General features: G+C 40.9%; 2 protein-coding genes across 8 annotated transcripts in view; one reads left to right on the top strand and one right to left on the bottom strand.

Moving 5' to 3' along the window:
• Window positions 1-4,815, top strand: part of PTPN1 (protein tyrosine phosphatase non-receptor type 1) — a 49,599-nt gene extending 44,784 nt beyond the window's left edge. The window contains exon 9 of the mRNA XM_072879138.1: window positions 1,236-4,815. Within this exon, the coding sequence (XP_072735239.1) occupies window positions 1,236-1,443 (208 nt within the window). The 3' untranslated portion in view covers window positions 1,444-4,815. The remainder of the gene's footprint in view (window positions 1-1,235) is intronic.
• Window positions 4,816-5,909: 1,094 nt separating this feature from the next.
• The window catches only part of RIPOR3 (RIPOR family member 3), a 55,225-nt gene continuing 37,205 nt past the window's right edge, over window positions 5,910-23,929 (bottom strand). For all 7 annotated transcript variants that reach the window (XM_072878906.1, XM_072878905.1, XM_072878910.1 and 4 more), the window contains 11 exons: window positions 17,274-17,403; window positions 15,669-16,253; window positions 14,368-14,507; window positions 13,373-13,505; window positions 12,496-12,604; window positions 11,116-11,277; window positions 10,785-10,943; window positions 9,450-9,652; window positions 9,111-9,194; window positions 8,060-8,150; window positions 5,910-6,985 (listed from right to left, as the gene is read on the bottom strand). In XM_072878906.1, coding sequence (XP_072735007.1) covers window positions 6,885-6,985; window positions 8,060-8,150; window positions 9,111-9,194; window positions 9,450-9,652; window positions 10,785-10,943; window positions 11,116-11,277; window positions 12,496-12,604; window positions 13,373-13,505; window positions 14,368-14,507; window positions 15,669-16,253; window positions 17,274-17,403 — 1,897 coding nt within the window. In that variant the 3' untranslated portion in view covers window positions 5,910-6,884. The remainder of the gene's footprint in view (window positions 6,986-8,059; window positions 8,151-9,110; window positions 9,195-9,449; window positions 9,653-10,784; window positions 10,944-11,115; window positions 11,278-12,495; window positions 12,605-13,372; window positions 13,506-14,367; window positions 14,508-15,668; window positions 16,254-17,273; window positions 17,404-23,929) is intronic.

Genomic DNA, 23,929 nt, shown 5'->3' with positions numbered 1-23,929 from the left:
TCAATTAATTTCATTTATTATCGTCCCTTGTCTGAGGTAGGAGTTGAGTCATCCTCTGGAACTGCCTGTCTTCATTGATCATAGGGGCTGACTGAACATCTGCCTTTTACCTTGCTAAAGTTAAGTCCTACCTTAAGCGATGTTTCAGGCGTACCAGGAAGGGCCAGGATTTGAATCCTGAGCTCCCTTATTCCATACCAGTACTGTTGCTGCAGGATCAGGCCTCCTTTGTGATCATCTCTCTTGTCCGGGACAGTGAGTCTAGAAGCGGGGAAAGTGAAACTTGCTAGGCAGGAGGGGGAAAGAATAGAGAGTAGAGGAGCAGCCTGATGTGAAAGGATGTGGGACAGTGCAAGGCTGGAGGAGACGGAGGGGTGGGAAATAGACATTGTGCTGGCAGAGGTGAGGGAAGAAGCAGCAGAATTCTTAAGCATGTTTATTTTCCTGCCCAGATATTCTAGTGTCTGGGATGGAAGATTCTCGAGTTCTTCTATACTTAAGCTGTCAGCAGATGTCTAGGAAGTCCCCTGCAAAGCATCTCCCTGCCAGAGATCCCACTGGTTCTCACAGCATGACAATGCTCTGCTTTCTAAATTCAGCTGGAAGAAGTAATGCAGTAGATACAAGTTCCTGCTCAGTTAAGAAGCCTCTTTGGGTGTCAGTATACTGCCAACAGGATGGAGGTCAAGTATCTAGAAACAAAACCATGTTTAGAGAGTATTAAAGGTGAAGAGATCTTCAGTTCTGTCATTAAAAGCTATCGCAATGCATTTAGCCACTCTTTCTACGTTACAGCTTCACGAGCAACCACAGTTCCATCATTTTCTGACTTTTTGGGCGGGTGCTTGATTTTAGAACCTTAATGTTCTCCTGACCTGGATGTAGGTTTGATTTGTGCTAGTTCACTACTTGTCTCAGAGCAGGTAGCAGATTTGTGATAAGCAATGGCAGTAGGTGGTGTTTAAAACTAAGTCAGCTTATTCTTTAAAGGGCGCAAAATACTCCCAAGCATGGCTTTTGATGACAAGCAATGTTCTAAACCTGTAATTTAATAGCCAGAACTGTAACAATTAGTGATAGGCGTTGGTTTGTTGTCTGCTGCAGCTCCTGATAGCAAGAGATTTCCAGCGTTGTCTGTGGTGTTCAGTGGGCGAGGCCATGCTCTTGTAGAGTCTGCATGGCGTCTCTCTTAAATGGAGAATCCAGTACTGAATATTTATTTCTTTGTCCCTAAGCACTAGTCAAGACACTGAAATTCGGAGGAGAACTGTTGGTGAAAATCTGCGTCTCTCGCCCCACAAAGAAGAGTCGATGAAGTCAGAAAACTCAGAAGAGGATGATGAGAACATGATGACAACTTGGAAGCCGTTTCTAGTGAATATATGCTTGTTCACTTTCCTCACGGCAGGAGCTTATCTCTGTTACAGGGTGTGTTTTCATTGATGGACATGCCAGCAAGATTGACCCGGCAGAAAACACCAACGATTTGATCGGTTTGTAATAAGCTTCTCTGAAAGAAAGCTAATTGAGGCATGTGAGCCTTGTCTCAGTGGAGGTAGATCTTAGGTTGAAAGGCTGGAACTTTGGTTAGGGCTTAAAGAGAGAATTGATGCACTAGGGTTTTATCTAGCCCTGTGGTCCCAAGAACATAATATTCTAATCTCAGGGCCTTAAAATATTCAGGAGTAAGCAGAGAAAATGCCAAATAGTCTGTTTTCCTTTTTTTTCTTTTTTTTTTTAAACTAAATAATAGAATTGCAACACATTGTTGTTTTTAGCCTTTTTTAAAAAGCCAGTTCTTTTTCTTTTGTGTTTCAGAAAAACTAGGCACAAGTGAAACTTGCTTGTACTCTCCAAGTGTTGTAACCAAATACATTACTTACATTGATGAGTTCCCAAAAAAAGAAAAAGAAACCCACATACCTGAAGAATGTAAACTTTATGGAAGGGAGGGTGTTGGGGGAAGGGTTGTTTTGGTTGGGGTTTTGTTTGGGTTTTTTTGTTTGGTGGTTTGTTTTTTTTTAACTTGCTTCATCATTAAAGACTGAGTTATGGGCAGTGCCTGTGGTATTGATATATTTAATCTTGGCATAACTGTTCTTAAAGAGCTTATTGTTTTACATGTGTTTATAGAAACAGGCTTCTGCATTTGCTCAGGGTATCCCAACATGTCAAGCTTTTTTTTTTTTGCCTTTTTTTTTTTTTAAAAAATAAGTCTATCTCCTCATTGACTTTTGTTGCACTCTACTTGCACATATGCCTATTTACATTGCACCATCCTTTGTAAAACTGTTTTTACTTTTATATTCTGGGTTAGGAGAGGTTATGGGGAGGGAGAGAAACAGGAAGGGAGATTCAACCAAAACATGTCCACCAGCATTTGCAGCTGTGCAGTTGGCATTCAGAAGGACCAGTTCTTAAACCTCATCATTTGGAATGTAAAATGCAGTTTCACTCTACATCTGCTCTGTAAGGAATAGCACGCTTCCTGCAAGGGCCAGAGAGGTAAGGCACTCAGAGGCATTGCAGGCAGTGAACAGGAAAGCATTTCAATAAATCCAGAGCAATTAATGCTGTGGCAGCTTCCTTAAGACACAAAAAGTTCAACAGAAGACGTGTTGGTCTGTGAACGTATCAGTTGGCTTATGATGCAAGCGTTTGTGTGTTCTGCTTTTTTTAAAGCAAAGATTTAAAATACTGGCTTTAGTTTGGCTTGAAGATACACTCTTCAGTAATTAGCGGACATAGCGGTGTGAGAGGGTAAGTCTGTCTTGCACCTCTACAGAGAGGGTTGTTGCTCTCCTAGCGTAAGCTAAGCGAGACGGGTGGTTTTGTCCTATTCCGCGCTGTGTCTACGGTGTTTGCTCGGTCGGTGGGCCTGTTCCGCAGGCTCAGGACCTGAATCATGTAAAGTGCTTGTAAATAAGGATTTGGGTGCATTGGTAGAACTGTGACTGGAAGTCGGCATTGCACTAAGCAGTCTTAGGCAATGCTGTTCCTCTTGTTAGTACCAAATTGTTAATAGTTTAATAATTGCTGGTGTCATGGGGTGGCGGATAAGAGTAAACTCACTACTGAAAGGTGTAGTGATTGAAACTAAACCATGACAGCTGATTTGCAGCAGTGTTACTAATCAGTTCTTTTTATTTTTAAAGGCTTTCTAGATTTATAGCACTTAACCACCATTCTCAGTGCAAACATCGCTATGGAGTATCTTATGTAAGTCTCTCTCCATATTTATTTTTGCAAAGCTGTCTGTAGGCATAGCTCTTTTCCTTCAGTGGATAAGTTGGTGAACTGGGGGGGGGGGGGAGTTATTTCTATTTTGTGTTTTGTCAAGCTTGCATCAAGGGCTCTTCAAAAGTACAATAATAAATCCTCAGGTAGTACTGGGAATCAATACTTTACCTGTGAGACTGTTGGTCAGACCAGTACTTGAAAGGAGGAATGTTGTAATCAGTCAATATTTAGTTATATTATTGGAAACATGAAAAACGAGTATAGAAAAATGGTAATATATAATGGCTCATCTGTGTATTTAAGATACAGTATGTGATTGCTTTGTCCCCACTATTCTCTCCATCCTCTAGTAGAATATTGTTCTAAGCAACATTTGTACCCCATTTGTATTAAAATGCATGTAAAGTCTTCTAGTGTCCTGATTAAATACCATGTGCTTGAAAGGTGGAAGAACTTATATTTCTGCTTACTGATGTGCCCAAATGATATTTGCATGAACTGATCATTAAGTGGCTGTGGTTCAAAGGGTGTTGCTGAAAGTATCTTCGTTCAGCGACAGACTGATTTGGTGTTTATCAGATAACATGTACCCGCCTAATCCTTGGCATGACTTCCTATTGAATTTCTGCGTACTCAGTGTAACCTGGTTGTTTAGCATGGTTCATTTCGGCTGAGTAAGTATAGTACAGACATTCCAGAGAGTTTAGTAAGCCGTATTCACACCTCGTCTCTGGTCACTCCACGCAAGGAATAGCTCAGTGATTTCAGGGTATGACTTGCTGTGCTGCCTTCAAAGCCGTGCTGGAGGAGGGAGAGGAAAGCCGCTTTTGCGAGACCTCAGTAGCCTGCTTTGATCTGCAGAAATACAGGCTCCTGAAGTGGCAGCCCATTTAAAAACAAAGAAACAAAACCCACCTCTATACTGTTCCCAAGAGGAAATATTTTAAATTTGAGGCCTGACAGGAAAGCAAAGCATCCCTCCTTTGAATCCAGAATAATTCACTTGCAAATTACTCTAACCAGAGAAAGCTTCTGCAGATGATAAAGAAGTTTTGAACCTCCCCCTTTTGCCCACACATTTTGCCATTTCTTTCATCTGTTCCAAATCCAGACCTTGCACTGCCCCAGGATGGACAGTGGAACATCCCACAGCCCAGTGAGGTGTGGATAAGGCTTGTAATACTGAACTGTAAACATTTCTGTTTTGGTGTCCTGTATATGTATGTAGTAGTTTGGGTGTGTATATACAGTAGCATTTCAAAGTGGGTGTATTGGTTAACCTATTCTTGGAAAATGGACAAATATCCATGTTAAACTTGTTAGAAAGTTAGTGAGCTGCTCTGCTATATGCCTTAAGCAAATATTTACTCATCAGGTCTTTCTTTTTTACAGATTGCCATAGAATAAACTTTTTTAAAAAAATAAAAATAAATTTAAAAAAAAAGCTAAATGTTTTGGTATAATACATTTTCAGGTATCTTGTCTTTTGTGTAAGCCACTGCGAAGACCTCACAGGTTATAGTAAAATTGTACAGTTTTTCAATTTCCCATACAAGTTTTCAGTTCTCATTTTAGTTGAAACAATAAAATTCTTTTTTTAAAGAACGTACATGAGAGTCTTACTGCTTCCCATCTTCTCGGGGCTAGACCCACTGGCTCCTGCTTTGAATCACTTGCAGCTTAGGGCTAGCATGATATTTGGTGGGGTTTTTAGTAGAGGAAAGCAATTTAGATGTTACTGTAAGAACTTATGTGTATGTCAGAGCTCCAGTAAAAGAGACTCAGCAAAATGAGTAGCATGTGTCTCTCCCTGACACATACATCTCCCTCCTCTAGTCTTTCACTTTAACTATCTTGGCTCAGGAATCAGGGTAATACAAAGTGTGGTAACTCTCGAGCATAAATGTTTTTTGCAAGAGTTTCAGTTGTGCTCTAACACGAAGCTGCATTCGGTAGGGACACAGTAGCATACCTGTTTGCCTTACAGCAGCTGCAGCCATCTAATTTCCAGGTTGTATTTACAAAAAGTATTTACCTTTTTGTTTATACTTTTAAGGAGAGCTACAACTGGAGGAGAGGTGCTTGAAGAGAGAATGTTCAGTAGTTTCATAATGTGGTATTAAAACAGCTGTGGTGGGTTTCCATACACTGCCCCTCAGAAGCTGTCTGCACCTCACCGTTTGGGGTTAAAGCCTAGCTCAGGCAAAAAGTTGACGGGGCTACCCTGTCTGTTACAAGTCACCAGCTCTTTCCCTTTCCCCCTTCTAGTGAGGGAAGGAGAGGCTTTACCAAAGTAGGAGAACTTCTTTCCCCTGCTTTTAAATAAATCCGTAAGTTAAAGCAGAGTTACAGTACAGAAAAGCAGCCCATTAAGTTTTACTTTGCTATGGAGTAGCACGACCAAAGCACCACAGTCCTGCTGTGCAGAGCTCAGCAGTAAGGACTTCAGCTGTAGAAGCAAGCTAAATACCAACAGCAGAACAGTAGCTCAGCCTTTCAACAGTACAAGCCTGAACTTTTCACAGATGGAATACAGCAGTGGGTGGATGACATACCGCGTATCAGGCCAAGACGTGTGTCAGTTAAGTACCTTAATTCCCTTGGGGGTTTATTGCCTTATACCTGTCCACAATGCTACAAGCACATCAGCGTGAGGCACTTGCAGGAACTTGTCTCAAATGTTTTATTAGAATTTTAGAAAACAGTATGACATCTAACAAATAAATACTGACTAGAAAAGTAATACATATATAAAAAAATATATATACACACACACACGCGCGCGCCAAACCCTTTCAAGTATTTTAGCTGAAGCCAGGCTTCTCTTTATGGCTACCCTCCACTAAGTTAAATAAGTGTTGAGTAAGGAGCCTGACAGTGGGTGTATGATTATGAGAAGTCTTGATCTATGACTAAATTAATACATTTTAAAAAACCAAAACCACAACAACTTACACAGAGCTGTCCATATGTCAGTCAGACCTGCACATGGCACATACAATACATACCTTCCTGTTGTAAACTGCTGAGGATATACACTCAGTACCTACCCTTGCTTGAACCTGTCCTAATTTGCAATGAAGAAGAAATCGGCTTTTGAAGTAACAAGCTTTCCTTTTGCAACTAAGTTGTACAAGGAAAGGAAACCACCAAGCAATGCTGCTAGATTTTTCTAATGTATATGGCAGCTGATGGAAATAATCTGTTGTCTGCTAGTTTCTAGATGGACTGTTGGAGAGTGATAATTTCTCGCCTCTGAGAAATGCCAAATTAATAAAATACTCTATGGGAAAATAGATCATATTCAACTTACAGTTTGAGCAGGGGCAGATAATTCCAGTGAGATGGGGATTTTAATGCAAGTGACAACCTGGTTCCATATTCTAAGAGATCCTAGTTTTTACTTGCCCAAGCACTTGATATTTCACCGTGTGCTGAAAGACAGTGAGGAAGTGTATTCCAGTCCACGTAGTGTCGACTGCAAACTCTCCCGCCTTTGGAAGTACACCTGTACTCTGTCAGTGTGCAGCATGTGTATAGCAGGGCCTAAGTAAACCAGACACTGATAAACAAAACAAAACCCAACCCTCAGGTACCCTATGTGGCTGTGAGGACAGTATGTTTCAGCTCCTCATATTCCACTACTAAAATACTGTGATTTCAATTTCAGCCTCTTGTTGTACAGTTTCTCTTAATTCACAGCAAATCCTGTCCATTTTCTGAAAGGCTTGCCGTCCCTTTTCACCTAGGGAGAAAGAGAAAATACATCCCATGCTGAGGAAGAGAAAGCAGTTAGAAACACGCTGAGAAATGCGATACTCTAGAACTGCTTCTGCCGTGACCTTGCTCGGAACTAACAAGAACTCTCAGTAGTGACAAACACATCTCTAAGGGAACAGTTTTCCAAAAACTGTTAGAAGCCACCATGGAAAAATCAGGCTGCCTGTAAACGTTTCCACATGAGTAACAATTTGGAGAGTCACAGTTGGAAAACTTGTTTTGTAACATGTGAATCTGAGTGTTTCTGTGCAGCAAGTCTGGAGATCCCCAGAACTAAGCACGAATTGAAGCGTTTTCAGGAAGAACAGAACAGGCCTAGGCTTGTTTTGCCTAGGCTTATTTAAGAAGATATACAAATACTAGACAGTAGCAAGTTGGGAACACTGCCATTTCATTAGCAGCTCAACTCCACTGTAGGTCTACTGAATTCCGGTGAAGTAGCAGGTAATGAACCACTATAAAACCATTTTGTTTGTACTCTTTACCCCTCCAGTATTCAGGGTGGAACCATTTGAAGAATAGGAACATCAAAATGAGAAGTAACTAGTCAGTTTGTAGGTGGCTAGAAAAGATTACCAGACCTGAAGAGTCTGTTGTTGTTCTGATATATATAAAAGGTCTTGAAATCAGCTTAGCTAATCTCAGAGCTAGGAGAGGCTTTATTGTGATCTGCCAGGTTCAAACGTCCTTTTTACAAAGTTTAGGAGGAGAAAATTGCTGATGCCAGTACTCCCATTAAGAAGCACTGCAGCAGCACTGCCAGCACTTTCAGTACTTATCTGCCACCTTTTTAAAAAGTTTCATGGTTCTTAAAGCACTTGATCCTACAGTAATCTCCTTGGTCTGGTTCTACAAACTTTAATGGGTGCCTTTGGTGGTTATACACGGTGGTTATATCTTAATGGTATGAAACAGCTCTTCATGAAATATTTCCGTTGTCCTAGATGTGTTCAGGCCGAACTTCAGGCCTGTTCTGGTTTTGCACTATTTCACATTACTTTTTCAGAATCTGTATTTTAAAGTTGTACAAAAGACTTACCAAAGGATAGCGTTGTTTCCCTGGCTGCATTCCTAACTTCCTCTGTTTCAGATTGGCACAGGTGGGCAACCTGCTCAATACTCTCAACACCCTGTTTGAGAACAGAGACATTTGCAACAGTAGCTTTTCAGCAAGCATTCTGATGAACGTTTTTTTGCAAGGTAAACACGTACATTCTAACTCCCATCTCTTCTCACATCCGAATTCTACTGTGACCTTTCTTTTCTCCTCCAACATACCAGCTTGCCGTTAATTTTTCTGAGCATGATCTCACCTCTGCTACTTTCTCTCCTGTTTTGGGGTATGAAGAAGTGTAAAAGTTCCAGGGTACAGGTCACTGCTGCAGTACCATTAAATTAGCATCAACCAGTCAGGACCTTCACTGACAGAGTTAACACAGGTTGTGCAAGGGCAACAGTTGCTTTGCAAACCTGACTTGGAGAGTAAGACTCTGATTTGTTGGGCCTATCTTGTGACTACATGTGTGTAGAAACTACTCACAATAATTCCTTGTGTGCAAACTAACTTATTACTTGTGGCTGCTGGAAAGCTTTAAATCTGTTCTGACAGTTTCTTACACTAGCAATGCAAATATTACTTTCGTTTTCTGACTACAGTCAGCTATTGTTAAGAAGATGAACTGATTTAACTTTAAATTTCTGTAGTTTAAGCTTTAGAACTGACTCCATATATAGCTGACTGTTGCTCATTTTTCTACATGCTAAATGTCGCCCAGTCAGACAGTGTCTGTTGTCCTTCACCACTGACAATACTGTAGAAGTTAGAAAACTTCCTTTCTGCCGTTGTACTGTGCCTGTCAGATCAAATTGAGACACTCCAAGATGCCTGCAGCTCCCTCTGCCTGCTGCCTTTTGAATAATAGCATTAATAGTTTGGAACTTTGGCAGCCAAAGAATTCATTAATTCCAAATAGAAGGAAGCTGAAAAAGTAACCCTACTAGCTTAAAAAAAAAAAAAAAGATAGATACAGTTTTGCATCTAGCAATTTTGGCCAGACATGCACAGCAGAAGTAGAGCTGTAAATACTTACTTGGAGGTTTTTAAGAGCCAAACATGCAGCTCGCTGAAGTCTTGCATCACAGTCAGCTAAAACATCAGTGTAAAAAAAGAGAGCCTGAATGAAAAAAGAGAAAAAAAAGAAGAAAGGCTTTATAAACAAGCACTCAAATTCAGACTGACATAAGCACTGTTTTACCTGTCTGAAATTGAATAAAGGATATAGGCAAATCGCTTGAGCACTGATGTAGTTTAGGTTCTAGTTAATAGTTTAATGAAGCGTGGAGAGGACAATAGTGCTATTCTAGGATAAAACAAGTTCCATGTGTTTCAGTATCTATTTAGAAAAGCCAGTAAGAATTGCAATCTTCACCTTTTCCCTAAAATTCTTGTTTGCTGCTGCACGGGAGAGGCAGGATGTGGCTGCTTTGCTGACGCGGTGGTTGTCATCTAGCTGTAAAATCCCAAGTAGCTGTAAAGTCTGTTGTAGAGGTTGGAGTTTGTTCAGTTGCTTTCCTTTCAATTTTTTAAGACTCTTCAGGCGACCAGGGCATTGTAGCTCCTCAATTAGCATTACTGCAAGTGAAAGGGCTCAACTTCACTAGCTGACAAATGAAGACATAATCAAGAGAAGACAAACTCCTCTCTCATTCAGTCTTTTAGCCACAAGTAGTTATTCACATGGCTAACAAGCAAGCCAAGCATGGCAGGAAGCAAATCAGGACGACTGCCCCTTTGACCATCCTGTCTTCTTTCCCCGTCATTGTTTCATTTCCTCCTATGCCAAGACTATCTGACGAATGGAGCAGAGATTATTATTTCACAATATTAGTTCACAGGGCATAGTGAAGCCCTGGTCCTTTTAGGACCTGGGTGCATTGAGTACAACATACAGTGCAAAAGAACTCCCACACCTTTGGGCATTAGGACAAGCAGTTTAGTCCCACAATAAAGAAAACAAGATCAAGCAAAATACTTTTAAACATCCCTGAAAGATCTTGCTGTACTGATCAAAGAGAAAACCCTCTGTGTTTTAAAAAATAAAAAAAATCAGGCACTGGATTGACAGTTTCAATTTGAAGAATATATCAGGTCTTTTTCACTGCCTAGCAATGCACAAGTTCTTAGTCCCCCACCAGATGAGTCATCTGCGTCAAAATAAGACTAAAGATGCAGCCAATATCAGGAGTATTTTTAAAAGAATTATTTTCCGATACAGACTAAGTTTTAAAGTACTTTCATATGTTGGACTAGGCTTCAGCAAGACACTGGCTACCTCGTGCTAGAAAATAAACATTAGTAACCTCTGAAATTTTATTGCTGTTATCTGTGTCTGATTACAGCTGCTATAGTCACACAAAGCTACAGACATTTACTCAGTCCTTGAATCCAGCTGTAGATTGCTGCCAACTTTGTTTGTGCTTTAACTTCAGAATATCACAGAACCCACTTTTTAGGGCACTTAAGATAAATCCATCCTTCACACCTCTGTTTTGTTTCTAGCCGGTTAGATATGAGAGTCAAGCATGTCTTTCCTGTTCTAATTAAAATTACATGGCCATAAGGGGAATTAAAATGGAAAGAAATTGTCAATGCAATGGTTGGGCTGTTTTCTGCTCTGAAAGCATATCTTGAGTGGTAACCTGGAGAGCAACAGCCAGCTGCTGGGCTTGCGAGTTCAAGCGAAGGAGCCAAGCACTGCCATTACCTTCTTTAGCAAGTTTTCCCAAGTGTTTCTCCAGGCTGGTAATGTGGTGTTTCTCCAGGTAGCTATAAAATTGGAATAAAGTAACCAGTTCTGTTTGGAGGTGCAGAGAGGGGAGCAACCCGTCACAGGTGATGATCTGGTCTAGCAGCCTCTGCAATACTGAAAGTAACACAGAAAAGAATAAATGAGAAAATGAAAGGTTGGTTAGATGGAAGCTGCTTAAAACAGGTAAGTAAGAGTTTTAATTTATTTTTAAAATGCACAAGGACAATTTTTAGCCAAGTAATAAAAAGAAACCAGAGTGGCCTGTGTTCAAGAAACAGACTGGTACCTGCTTCTAATTGACCGGGGTATTTTTCCTTCACTTTGAGCATCAGTGTGTATTTTAGTGCATGACGGAATCTTTCTGCTGAAGCAAACAAGATGCTGCCAGGCTCTGCAAGATCACTCCAGATTTTCAGATAGTGCTTCTTCTTTTTAGTCTTTTGAATAACTGGGCAAAAAACATAATTAAAAAAATTTTCACATTTTAGAAAGTTAGTGAGCTCTAATGGATTTTGGATTTTACATGAGAAATTAGGCACCAGATGGCATATCTAGAGACATGTCAGCATAACTTGTACTTGTGTTATACAGATGGCTTTGTTCAAAGCTGGAGATTTGCTGCCAGTATTTTAACATCTGCAAGCATTGATTTCACCAAGCTTGGGCTGAGCTCCTAAACTGTCATTATGAGACCTGAATGAGATGCCTAGCAGCTCTCCTGCCTCTCATTATTCATTTTATCCCAGCATCTGAGTCAAGTTTCAGAAGAACTTTCTGTGAGTTTAACTGTTTCCACTTCTACCAGCAGAGATGTGCCGTTTCCAAGAGATCCTGTCATACGTACCTTCACAAGCAGAGAACTCTGAACCTCAGTGCATAGGCTGAGGCAGGCTTTCTTTCATCAAATACTTCAGAAGAGCACTTGAAGCAATACCCTGTGGTTTCTCGCTATCATTTAAACCCTATCATTTCTCAATCTTACCTACAGAGATGTTGAACTTGTGTTCTGCATTTGAGACTCTTACACTTTCCTCATCACATTGTGCCAAAGGCCCTTCGAAGCCTTGCTCTAGGGAACAGTTTATTCTCACATCCTTCAGAATAAAATCTGTCAGCACATGCTTCCAGCTGAAATTTGCATTCTTGCCACTATATTTACCAAGATGAGAACAAAAGCCTTCAAAGTCTCCCCTTGTGCCTTTATCATTTTGTCACATCCAACAGTCAATGGAAGAATTCAGTAGGGGGAAAGCCTGCGATGGGAAAAATTGCACACCAAACTTTTCTCGCAAATGTGTACAGAACTTGGGCTGTTTGCTTACAAAGTAAAAGCACAGATATAAAATAGGATTTTATTAAGGCTCTTCTGCTGTTCTTTGACTGCAAACTCCATCATCTATAACATCCCTGTTTCTAGAACATACCAGTTCAGCTACTATTTCTTTAAGCCAAACTTCTTCAAATCTTTTCCTTCCTTGCAGGAGAAAGAAACAAACAAATGCTGAGCCCTGTTTTTTCTAAGAATCTAGATATAAGAGCTGCTTTACTTATGTGAATGTTTGTTAAGGAATTTAGAATGAAACCCTGATGTGTCTGGGGAAGCTCAAGCAGAGTTACCTCTACCTCTCACATCTCTGGCACGCCTTGGAAACATGCAGTTACTCACTTTCTTCAACAGACATATCCAAGACATCCCCCAGGACTCGCGTCTGCTCTGATACTTCTTCCAAAATGCTCTCCTGGACAACCTGGGCTACATTTGGTGACCTCAGTTTCTGAAATGCAACATGCTTATCTTAGTAGCTGAAACAAAGGCAGTATCAAGCTCAAGGTGAATGAGGATTTGTTTCTTAGAATCAAACTTCTGAAATCTGTGAGAAAACACCAGCTGCTCTTGCAAGGCCTCTTTTCCCATCACAGCATGGACAGGTCACTTCTGAGCGCAAAGCTGCTCAGCGGAACAGGATGAGTAAATCACATTATGCTGGAACAGGCTGTCCGGCATTTGACATTCTTCTCTCTCCCTGCCCATTGACAACTGTGTAGCAGATCAATACTAACAGTTACACTGTCCTCTGCTGCCCGTCCTCATCAGAGGTAGTACTTTGAGGGTGGTAATGTGCTTGAGCACTATAACTGAAATTAGTTGAGGAATGAGGTCTCAAGGGGAGATAACAGTTTGTTCTTGCCTTACATGCTAGCAGTTTCTTTCCAGTAGTAGCAGTTTTTCATTCATTAAAAAAATTGACCACCTCTGAATTGACACAATTCAACCCAAATCTGTCCTACTACATTAACAGCCTGCTTTGGGCACAAAGGTATTACCTTAGAGCTTCAACAAAACCCAGAGGCTGAAAAAAAGCAGCAGCATTTTGTATGACATGTTCTGTGCATACACATGTAATACACTGCATTTTTTGGACTCAATTTCTATTCTGAGTCTTTCTGCTTTTATAAAAGAACCAGCTACATATTCACTTTTGTCCATAATCAGAATCAACAATTACAACCAGTGCCCTGGAAACCCATAGGCTATTCCTTACCTGCAAAAGACCTTTGCACAGCTTCAGATGAGTTATCAAAAGTGTGTCTAAGTTGTCATCACCAGTAGTTACATCTCTTGTTTCTGTTCTCATGTCACAGCTGAGGGACTGAAGCGTGTTGTCATTGTATGTGCTGTTGAGATGAGGAGGGAGGGAAAAAAAAAGTTAACACACTCATCACCAAATAAATATGAAGATATGCAGTCTCAATAGTTGCCTTCAAGCAAGTTGCAGAAGTACAAACCAGGTGGCATTTAACAGATAACAGCATTTTTAATTGCATTCATAACACTTCTTAAAAACATGAGGACTTTATTTCTACAACTCATTCCAGGACAGTAATACCTGATCAGTTGATCCCACAAAATCCCGTTTTGGAGAATCAATACTAGTAAAAGATGCTTCCAGATAATGTGAATTGAGTTGCTGGGTCATTTGCAGTGGGTGAACTGCAAAAGCAGCACATATAACAGACAAATCCCTTGGTGTTCTCCCAACTCGATGATACTGGGAGTGTAGCAAGTCTCCCAGGATCAGGCTCGTAGCTCTAGAAACGTAAGTTTCAGTGCTACGCAACTTGCAAAATGCAAAACTGAATTCAAAAGAAAGAATAGGTAGAAGAGCTCTGCGAGTTACTCGTAGCTCTCTCCCTCGCTAGTGCAGAACTGTTCAGCATCATCCTGATGAGCCTGTTTCCTGCAGTCTGTCTCTAGCAGTCCTACATGGTAGGCCTTCCATCATATCGTGCGGGTATCATTCTGCAATGTTTTCCGTAAGTTCAGTTTAAGTTTCCTGCCATTTCAATCTGGTAGGTGTTCTGAATTACGAATCTTCAACTATTCAAAAAGATTGGTTTCTATCCTGGAGGGTCATACCAAGAGCAGCTCTGCACAATCGTTACTTAGCCAAGTATAGTGTATCAGTAAGTGTTCCTGGGATCAGCCCTCCTTACCCCTTTCCCTTGTCCCGTATAATGAAAGGCTGCAGATACATACCTGACACTGGCTGTTCTTATGCTTCCAAATAATGAAAGCTCATCAGCACTGCAGTCAGCATTTAAAAAGTCAAAGCTTTCCAGTACTGTCTCCACCATTAAACTCTCCATAGATGAATGTTTGTGATGAAGTGTCTTTAGCTGTTAATGGAATGGAAGGAAAAATATTGTTATTTGTATTTATAAATCCATTTTCCATGAGTTCTTTGCTGTTTTTCAAATCACTCTTAATAACAAATCAACTTGCTTTTCTGGTTTCATTCTTAACACATCAGGAAAGCTAGCTCTTGGTACAGCACTCTGATTCCCAAAATAATATCACTAATTAAATTCAAAATATGCTTCAATATTTTAATCTGTCTGTATTCCTCTTTGGATTTCCATGCCTGTTAAGGTTGGTATGAAAGCTGGTTTTCTCAGCATCTTCTGCCATTAGTGCAATTTTTACTTATTCCCTGTTTCAGATCTAGAAGTAGCAATCTCAGAGGTCTGTTGCATTCCAGCACAGTATCCAAGAGCTTCAATATCAATCGTGGATTTCATGGGGCCACTAACTTTCTCCCCCTTGGCAAGGCTGCTTTGAGAGCATTTGGTTTGGTTTTTTTAATTTCTATTTTTAAAGTGGTCGCACTGGAATAGGAAGTCAGTGCCGTTTTGTTAACGTCATTTATTATTCCAGACCTTAGATGAAGTCTTACAGTATCTTATCTCCCAAGTCTGCACACTGACCCCATGTACTACAATACGACCAAGTTTGCAAACCACTGCTTGCAGAAAGTTCTTCTCCAGGACCTTTCCTCTAAAGAAAGAAATGACAGACTGAACTGCCTGCAAAAGCTAGGTGATCCTGGAGAAACATTAGGTTTGATGAACTGATGCAGTCATCTCAAAGTATACTAAATCTGAAAAACATCAAAAAAATTAGAAGCAAACCAAAATGCAGAAGCTCTGACATACAGTTCAGATTCTGCTTAGCGCAGACTAGTTTCCACTTTGACTGCATGCAGTTTCATAATTTCTTTGTCCAGATTATCGATCTGCGCACAGCATTTGAAGGCTGTCTCTGAGAGATGCTGTGCAACATAGTGCTCCTGTGTAGTCAGCTGTCAAGGCTGCCTTTTCTGAGTAGTGCCTGACCTCTGGTGGCCAAACTTACTGTTTGGGAACATGCCATCGATACATCATTACATCAATCCATCGATACATTGATACATCAATCCACCACAGGGTCATGAAACTTCTACAGTTTTAGGAGTAACAGTGGAAGCTACACCATCTACCAGGAGTAAAACACTACCATACCTTTAGTTTATCCCTCAGAGATGAAACCTGGTATTCCAATTTTTCCAGCTGGGCTTGGCCCACATCATGTACTTTCAGCAAATTTAATACTTCTTGGAGAGTCTTATCAATTGACTTTGTACGTCCATCTAGTTTTAGGGCGTTTGCAGCATTCAAGCTTTTCTGGCTAATGTCTTCTTGCTCTGTCAGACAGTGATTTCTGGTCTGGTTGAAAGAATCTCTACTACCTTTGTGACGACTCAGAAAACTAGAGGGATTATTTGGAAATCCATCCACACACGGAGTCTTCTTCAGGATATCTAGAGTTGTGTGATTTGGAAGAGGATGCTGTCGCTCTTCGGCACAAGTCTCTTGACTAATCACCAATGGCAACATCCTATGGTCTAGAGCTGGAGTTGTATTTCTGGATTCTGTCCCCTTCTGATCCTCAGAGCTGAACGAGTCTGCCTCGCTTCTCTCTGCAGGATTGTGAGGCTTGCTCCTCCCATGTACATCAAAATCACAGGCAGCCAAGTAGCTCAATATGCTGGGAGGCTGAGCTTCATCACTTACATCCCCTTGGTTCTGCCTTTGTTGCAAAACAGACTGCAGCAAATAGATTCATAAGTGAGCACATACACAATTGAAAAGCATGAGATACCGCCTAAGATAGAGAACTATGGTTTCCTGTTCTTGGAAACATATGCACCCAAACTGATCAAAACCACAGGGCTCTTCTGCACAAGGGAGCCAGGCCAGCATAGACTGGACAAAAGAAGCTATTGAAACGAGGTACTAAGAGCCTACTGGATGAACTAAGTGGAGCAGCAGTAACTGTGCTTTCGATCTTTCAGATGAAAGTTACCAAGACAGCTAAAAAATTATTTCTGGAAAAAGAACCTTGCCAAGCAGCTTTCGTGTCACATCAGCTCAGGACAGGATGTGAATGTACTGGTTAGAGGAAATGTTCATTTTGAAGAGTCCAGGGTATTTGTACAGGGTATGTTTACCCTGTACAAATAAATAATAAACCTTTCTGAAGACGACTGCATATTCTGCTGCCTTGGTGAGGCAATGCCAAACCTGACTTAGACATGATGTTAGGGAAACGTATATATGATGTTAGTATTTGAGACGTACGGCTGATTTAACAGGATCATTTAAAACAACCATTAAAATAAAGCCCTCTGGAATGAATGAGAAAGAGGACAGGGTTTTCTATTCCCCTGGGCTACACTTGGCAAAAAGTGGGGTTGAGGAAGAGGAAGGCTTGTTTCACATAGCACCTCTAAGATGCCATTCTGCTCCATGGCTACTGAGACAGACTGGTTCATAGTTTGATTCTCGCCGTAGACTATTAGAGCAGATGCCCACACCCATACCATTCTGGCTGCCAAGAGGAATATTTGGCAGGGTTGGTTTTTTTTTTTCCTTTTACAAAATCTAAAATGGAACTCAAAAGAATAGGGGTTCAAATAAAAATATAACAAAACTCCAAAATAAACTGCAAAGGCCCTGGAGTGCTACGTTTTCACATTTCTGAGTGTGTTCTTCAATAGCCTAATCTAATCCAAAAATCAAGTCCTGGGTCTGTGCTTTGCATTTTGCTTTCCTCAGCATACTCACCAGGTAGTATTTCTCTCTGAAGCTGGGAGTATTCGGTGGGGTCCAGTTGTATAACGAGCTCTTCCTGCTACCCACAGAAAACTTGGCAGTGGTTCCAGGTGACAAAAACAGGTTCTCTGTGTCAAAGGGGCTGTAGCAGAAGACACAAAGGCCTAAGTGTCAGTAATACCAGAAAGCACAGAAATGTTTAGCAGCAGGAACAGCTGCTGGGATTTGAACTGTGACATTTAGTAAACAACACAGGGAACAAAAGGAAAGAGACTGCCTCTCTGACCAATATCTTTGATTGCACCAGCAGAGAAAGAGGTAAGCAAAAAGGTTGCGTCTTTTACACAGAATTCTCAAAACCCTTTAGACAGAGCCCTGTGCCACAGTCTTTGGAAGAAGAGTCCAACAAGCCAAGAGTCTGAAGTGCTCTCTGTCCTTCTGCAGTGTCCTACACAGACACCAGTGCTGGCGAGTACATATAGGCTGCTTGCTGACAGCCACTGGACCGAGAGTGAGACGTACACCATACCAGATAGGAAGGAAATATAACACATGTAATAAAGGAAAACTGTCATTGATTTCCCTCATGCAGAGCATGCACCACCTGGAAAAGCCACTAAAAAAACCTTCATTATCCTTCAAATATTAATAAACAACTCCTTTGGCTGGCAGAGGAAGCTTGTGCAGTGGTATACAGCAAGTTATGTGGTTCATACAGTCATGGATGAGTCCAGTTATAGCCCCAGAGGATACTGGCTATGGTCTACAAGAGTTGGATGAGTCCTGCTCTAAAGACTTCCCAATTACCTACTACATCACAGCCATTAATTTCCCAACTCCTTTGCAAAGCAGTCTAAGGAAACTTGGACAAACTGCCTCCCAAAATGCAACTCAGCTAATCAGGAGAGGGAAAACATATTTAAAGTTAAGGAAAGCACGTTTGTTTTTTCTACATGTTTCTTTTGTTCCCTACTGATATGCCTTGGGGTACCAAAAGAAGGTTTGTTTTTCCACTTACATGCTGGGATTTTGAAAAAAAAATGAATTGTTTATAACAAATCTGTAATCTCGTAGATATGAATATAATGACCAAACAGTAGGATAAAGTCAGCTGCATTTAGCTGTACAATATAGAACCACTAGAATTCTGAAAAGATCCAAATGATAACGAGGACTAACCAATTACAGGGAAATGAACTTCTCCTCTCTAGCAAAAATTGAAAAGCAGAGCTCCAATTCTCTCTAGCTTCTCACGTTGCACAGGGACAATTCTCAACAGCATCCTGCAGTGCAACACACCACTGTCTTCCTCAGCATGGAGGTAACGCTCTGTGAGCTCGCCTAATACAGGTTAATTGGCTAAATTAACCAGTGTAACCCAGCTGGGCTTCATCAAACAGGCCAGTTCCACAGAGTCACATTAACAACCATCTGCATTGTCTCACTATGCAGAAAATAAATCGGGTTTCTGACAGTAAGAGCCTTTTAGCCAAAGCCCGCTATGTTTACTGATGGGAGTAAATTACTCCCATCCACCATGGGATTTCTTAAGAAGAGTCACAGGGATCCATTCCTCAGGTTTTTCATTTTTAGCTTTTAATATAGCAATACCTTAATGCAAAATAACACTTTGGAGGAAAGGGACAGGAAAAACAAGCTAAATCTGCTTTGCCCCTTTGACAATTACTAAAACCCTCTAGCAAAACACAGCTATTCAGCTGCCCTCCCAACAAGCACATGTTCCCTGTTACTGCAAGATAACAAGTTGAGAGCGCAAAGCAAAGGGTGAAGGAAAGAACGAAGTCTGCTCTAAAGCATCTATTATCTCTTGGTTATAAGGTCTTCGGGCACGTTCCATTGTCTTGTTCCACATTTGTACAGCAAACAGATCATACTGGGACAGATCTGCGAATTCATCTCTCCCAGCAGCTTGACATTGACAAAAGCCAGTAGGGGATATCCAGGGGAAAAGCATAGGAAATAAGTCAAATATAGTAGGCTTTCCTCAGACACATACTCAAATTTGAGGCAATCCATAGCTTATATCTGTCATACACCAGACTTCGCAAGCAGACTATTGCCTTCAGTTGTCACACGCTTTTCCTTAGTTTATCTAGTCACTTCCTGAAATCATTGACACAAAATCTCTACGTAGGTCAAAAGTATGCAGAAATTTAATTATTTAACTTTAAATTGTGGAACAAGTACTTTGACATGAGGGGATCTCTGTGGCTGTACTGAGAGAAGTGGTGGCTAATCATTTCCTTTCCACATTCCCCACAGTGAGCATCTATTATATGCCTATACAGTATTATCCATCAACACCTTTTCAAGACTGAAAAATTCCATTAAGAAAATGAAAGTGGCCCCACATGCCTGATCATCTTTGTTGTCCCCATTCTATTTCTATATTGCCAAACATGTTGGCCTTTGGTTATGACTAATTACAATATTGGCATTAAATGCACGACATTACAAGGCCATCATTGTTAAGGCCAATGTAAATGCAGCACATAACTCTCCTTTAGCTTGCCTTAGCACTGTTGCAGGACTTCAGTGTTCAGGACCAAAACTCTCATGCCCAACCTGACCTTGAAGGGGTTTACAATTAATCAGAGCTCATGTTTCCTAGATTGAGCCTCCCACAACATCAGAAGCTTTGCATCCGCACACATTCAGAGGTACCTCAGCCTTGCCAGCACTGCACATGGATTCCCGGCGAGATATTATTTTGTCATAACCACCAAACCTGCGGAGGGATGAAATACTTGAGATTTCTATCATTTCCCTCACCCTGCTGCATTTCTCTGTTGGGTGTGTAAGGAGGACACTTCCTGGTTTATGTTCTCAGAGGAACATAAGTAATCAGGCAGAACATATAAGAGCTGAACTCAATTCAGTCTTCAGCCCCAGAGGATCTGCATTCCTTTCTCCCACTGCCAAGACTGTGCCCTAATCACTCCCCTTCTGTCCAGTCGCTCCTTCTATTAAATACCACTGGGCCAGAAGGGCTCTTGGTGGACAGACATCCGAGTCCCACTACTAAGCCTGTGAATCCAGACTTGCATTAATAAAAAAACCCCCACAATTCTGGTCAACTGGATTGGACTCGCTGTTAATCATGAAATTTCTTTTCTCCTCCTGTGGAACACAGGTGAAAATGCTCATGCAATTTTAACACTGTGATGGTTGTTAGGTTTTTCCTACCCATTAAAGCATAACAAGCACCAGTTTCAAGGTTAGTACAGCTTATAGCACAACTAAGCTATTAAAGACCACTTCCATCAAAAGCAGAGATGCATTGATGGACTACTGCCTAAAGATACCTGCATGAGTAACTGCCTATTCAGGAAGTTTTTGTCTATAAGAGCAAGACTGGCAGTAGGTATGTATCCAAGAAAACAGACTTTCCTTTTTTATTCTCCCTTAAGGTTTTTTTTCTCCCACTCCACAAACCCTTGTGAGCCAGGCTAGCACATGCTCAAAGCACGCAAAAGTCACAGGAGTGGTTCTGGCTGGATGGTACCCTTAGATCCCAGTACGGGGTGCTAACTGAAGTTCTGAAAAGAGAATACAGGCTCTCTCTTTGTCCTTCATGTGAGACACAGAATTCAGACTGCTGTTTAGGTTGGCAAAAAACCCGAAGTTTTCTGCCAAACTGGCCAGCAAAGCCATTCTGCAACAAACCCAAGCTCATTCACACTCCTTATGGCATAATCTATAAAGGAGTTGAAGGAACTTTTGTTAGAGGCCAGAAGACTAGTGGCCTATTTAAAGAAAATATACATTTAGAAGTGGAAGAGTGATCTACATTTGGATTTCTCACAAAGCAGGTCTAGATTGAAAGCTTGCCTCTCAGGGAAGTTTGGGCAAATCAGCTGGATTTGTTTAGTTATTCTTAAATCACAGAAAAAAGCAGCTGTTATTTTGAATCCTCTATCTTTGAAAATAAAAACACCCTGAGTTATCACCACACAACTTCTCTTTTCTGTAAACAACTTCAGCAAACAGGCTGTCAAAGAGAAGGAGCCTGCCAGTTCTGTGCAGAAGTGCTCTGGAGAATCCACTTGGTAGGATACCAACGCATTTCACAAAACTTAAACACAGCAGAGACACGCAGCCAGAGTTTTCTCATACACTGAAAAATTCCAAGTGGGGATTAACTCCCAAAGAAAATGCGTCACCACCACCCAGCTCAGTGGTTGCCAATTCTAAAAGCTGGGTGATGGCTGTCCCAAATGCCATAGAAGTGTTCATCTTGCCAATCAAAAGCTGCACTCTGAGCTGCGAGCTACTGCAACAATCAAGGGTCAACATAATTTGAATTGTATTTTTCTAGAAAATTTAGTCAGAAATATCCGTTGCTTTGGAGATTTAGGCTATTATCTTAGAAACTATGTAATATCGCAGAATAGGAAGGGGTTTTCCTCATACAGTCCTTTGGGAAGAACAACTTATGTACATAATTATTTATGCAAGTTATTGACAGCGAGGAAAGGCAAGCAAGTAGATCCAGCAAAAGTAAATTAAGTGAATCTATCCGTTAGCTGCCATTTGTGTGGGTTAACAAGAAGAGAGTAGAAGTGATTTCTTCCAGACTCCACTATGAATGTGCCATCTCTTGGCACAGCACTTCCCATATTAGGAAAAAAACAGATTTTATACCAGTTCAATAAAGTATGTCTCCTTCACTGCATAAGTGAAGCTTCTTAAGGTGTTAGGCTTGAAGTCAGGGAAAAAGGGACTTCCCTTATAAGAAAAACATCTCTGCAAGCAGAGGGTTCTGTCTGCAACCCTTTCTGCTCTGAAACTGTGTATAGAGCTTTTGATCATTTTACATACGGACTACACCCAAAGCAAGTTTTGGTGGTGTGTGTTTGTTGCAGGGTGAGAGATGACAAATAAAGGCATCAGACTTTGCTGGGGATGTATTAGAGCCCATATATCCTGCTATGCCCCTCTTCTTCCTTCCCCAATACATGCAAATGTCAAAACAGAATATTTTAATTGGCCTTCATTTAAAAGGGCTATCATTTGTGTGGAGTGAATGACACTCCTTTAAGTTTTCAATAACTCTACCATGAATGTCTCTGCTTTCAGATTCAAATGGGAATACATACGTAACTTGGCATGAGCAAGAGGAAGTTTCATAGGGTATATAATGCAAGATCACAGCAGGCTGCTGGAATGAGGCTTTGTTACCCAACTAATTAGTGGGTCAGCTTCTAAAATAAGAAACAGAGGCCTCAAAAGTCTCAGAGCAGCTGCAGCACCTCCCCAAAACAAAACATATACTGATGCCCATTGTTAGATCTCAGGAAGAAAAAGTGTCGTAAACAACAGGTGCGGGCAAAACTCTGCTGTGTGAGTTTATTTCTTACCAACTTAGACCAATGTGTGTGTTTGAAAATAATTTTCAGATGCATTACCAAGACTCATTTTTCAGCCCAATTGCACATACAAGTCAACAGTATATTTCAAGAACCACAGCATACACAAAAGATTCAGAAAATAGTATGTTGATCATAGATTAGTTTGGGTTGGGAGGGACCTTTACAGGTCATCTAGTCCAGTCCTGCTGCAATGAGTAGGGACACCTTCCACTAGATCAGGTTGCTCAGAGCCCCATGCAACCTGACCTTGAATGTTTCCAGGGATGGGGCATCTACCACCTCTCTGGGCAACCTGGGCCAGTGTTTCACTATCCTCACTGTAAAAAATTTCTTCCTTATATCTAGTCTAAATCTACCCTCTTTTAGTTTAAAACCATTACCCCTTGATCAATAAAGCTTTTCTTTCCCCAACCCCCCCAGAAATGCAACCTGAAAACTGTTTATCAACACTTGAACAGGAACTGCAACAGAAAACCTTTCTGGCATTTCTTCTGTTGGTGGCTTAAAAGACTGTGATAAGGTTTAAGTTAAATGATGCTTCCAAAAGTAATTAAAAGTAGAAACAGGGTATTAAGACCTGAAAAATCAAGTCTGATTGTAAAATACATTTGGTTACTTTACCCTAAGGGGAAGGAAACATTTCTCTTACTGACAGATCTGTTTAACTTTTGGGCACATTTGGCAGACCACAATGCAACACGTACAAGCTTTTTTATTTTTGGGTAATTTTTAAGAAAACAAGAAACCAGCATGGCCAGAGACAAGAGTTGTATAAGGCTGAGTCACAGGTGAGTGTGGCCTGCAAGGCATAGCTCCCTGCCCTTCCTGATCTAAATATTGTTCAGTTTCTGCTTTTCCTAGATCCACAAGTCATCACAAAGTGGCCTTTCAAGAAGGTCCTTACCGTGGAGGTGTGTTCAAATACCTCTTTGCCACATTGGGTTGGGAAGAACTGAGGACTGCAGTAAGCCATATGCAAAAATACAAGTGAAGACTGCCCGTTGTTTAATTGGGTGCTTCACTAAGATGGCTAGATTTAACCCCTGGACAATAATAAATGGAAACAGGTTAAAAGGTTTTGATTTGTTGCAGACAAGACTCTCTGTATGGACTGACAGTCCCATAAAGCAGAAATAACAGTACTACCTCAAAAATCTATGGCGGTGTGTCTAGAGTGAGGAAGAAGTTCCAGTGCAGCATCCACAAAAGTGAGAATTTGCTTTTAATAACATCAGTAATCCACTACAAAAATCAATTTACAGATTTAAATTATAA

Source organism: Ciconia boyciana, chromosome 14 (genome assembly GCF_034638445.1).
Source record: "Ciconia boyciana chromosome 14, ASM3463844v1, whole genome shotgun sequence".
In the NCBI taxonomy this organism is placed as follows: domain Eukaryota; kingdom Metazoa; phylum Chordata; class Aves; order Ciconiiformes; family Ciconiidae; genus Ciconia; species Ciconia boyciana.
The sequence above is the reverse complement of the archived record's forward strand: the minus strand, read 5'-3'. Positions and strand labels throughout refer to the sequence as shown.